Source organism: Colobus angolensis, unplaced genomic scaffold, assembly GCF_000951035.1.
Source record: "Colobus angolensis palliatus isolate OR3802 unplaced genomic scaffold, Cang.pa_1.0 Scaffold70, whole genome shotgun sequence".
Classification (NCBI taxonomy): Eukaryota; Metazoa; Chordata; class Mammalia; order Primates; family Cercopithecidae; genus Colobus; species Colobus angolensis.
Genome location: NW_012120710.1, coordinates 9235379 through 9235742, shown reverse-complemented (window position 1 = coordinate 9235742; position 364 = coordinate 9235379). Strand labels below are relative to the sequence as shown.

At 64.8% G+C, this 364-nt stretch overlaps 1 protein-coding gene across 1 annotated transcript in view; it reads left to right on the top strand.

Annotated features, from left to right (window-relative positions):
- The first annotated feature begins 71 nt into the window (after positions 1 to 71).
- The window catches only part of CNOT6L (CCR4-NOT transcription complex, subunit 6-like), a 101772-nt gene continuing 101479 nt past the window's right edge, over positions 72 to 364 (top strand). Inside the window, exon 1 of the mRNA XM_011927236.1 lies at positions 72 to 218. Coding sequence (XP_011782626.1) covers positions 214 to 218 — 5 coding nt within the window. The 5' untranslated portion in view covers positions 72 to 213. The remainder of the gene's footprint in view (positions 219 to 364) is intronic.

Below are 364 nucleotides of genomic sequence, written 5' to 3'. Positions count from 1 at the left end.
TTTGTGTTTGCGTCTGCGGCCGCGGCTCTGGAGGGGAAGCATCTGTGGGGGCCTGGTGCGCGCGCGCGCGCGTGTTTGTGTGTGTGTTTCCCCTGCCGCGGGGAAATGGCTGCTGTTGCTTCTTCTGGGCCAGAGGAAGAGAATGAGGTAGAGTGTTCTTGTGCCTCCGAGTAGGATCGAGAGTGTTGGGAAGAGGAGCGCTTCCCCGGGGAAATGAGGTGGGAGAGGGACAAATGTGCGTGTGGGTGTGCGAGTTGGGACTTTGGCGGGTGGGGAGGCGGCCCGAGGACCCACGGCGAGTGGGTGTGTGTCGGGTGACTGGAGGGGGCGGCGGGGCTGACCCGCGTCTCTTCAGAGGCGGGCG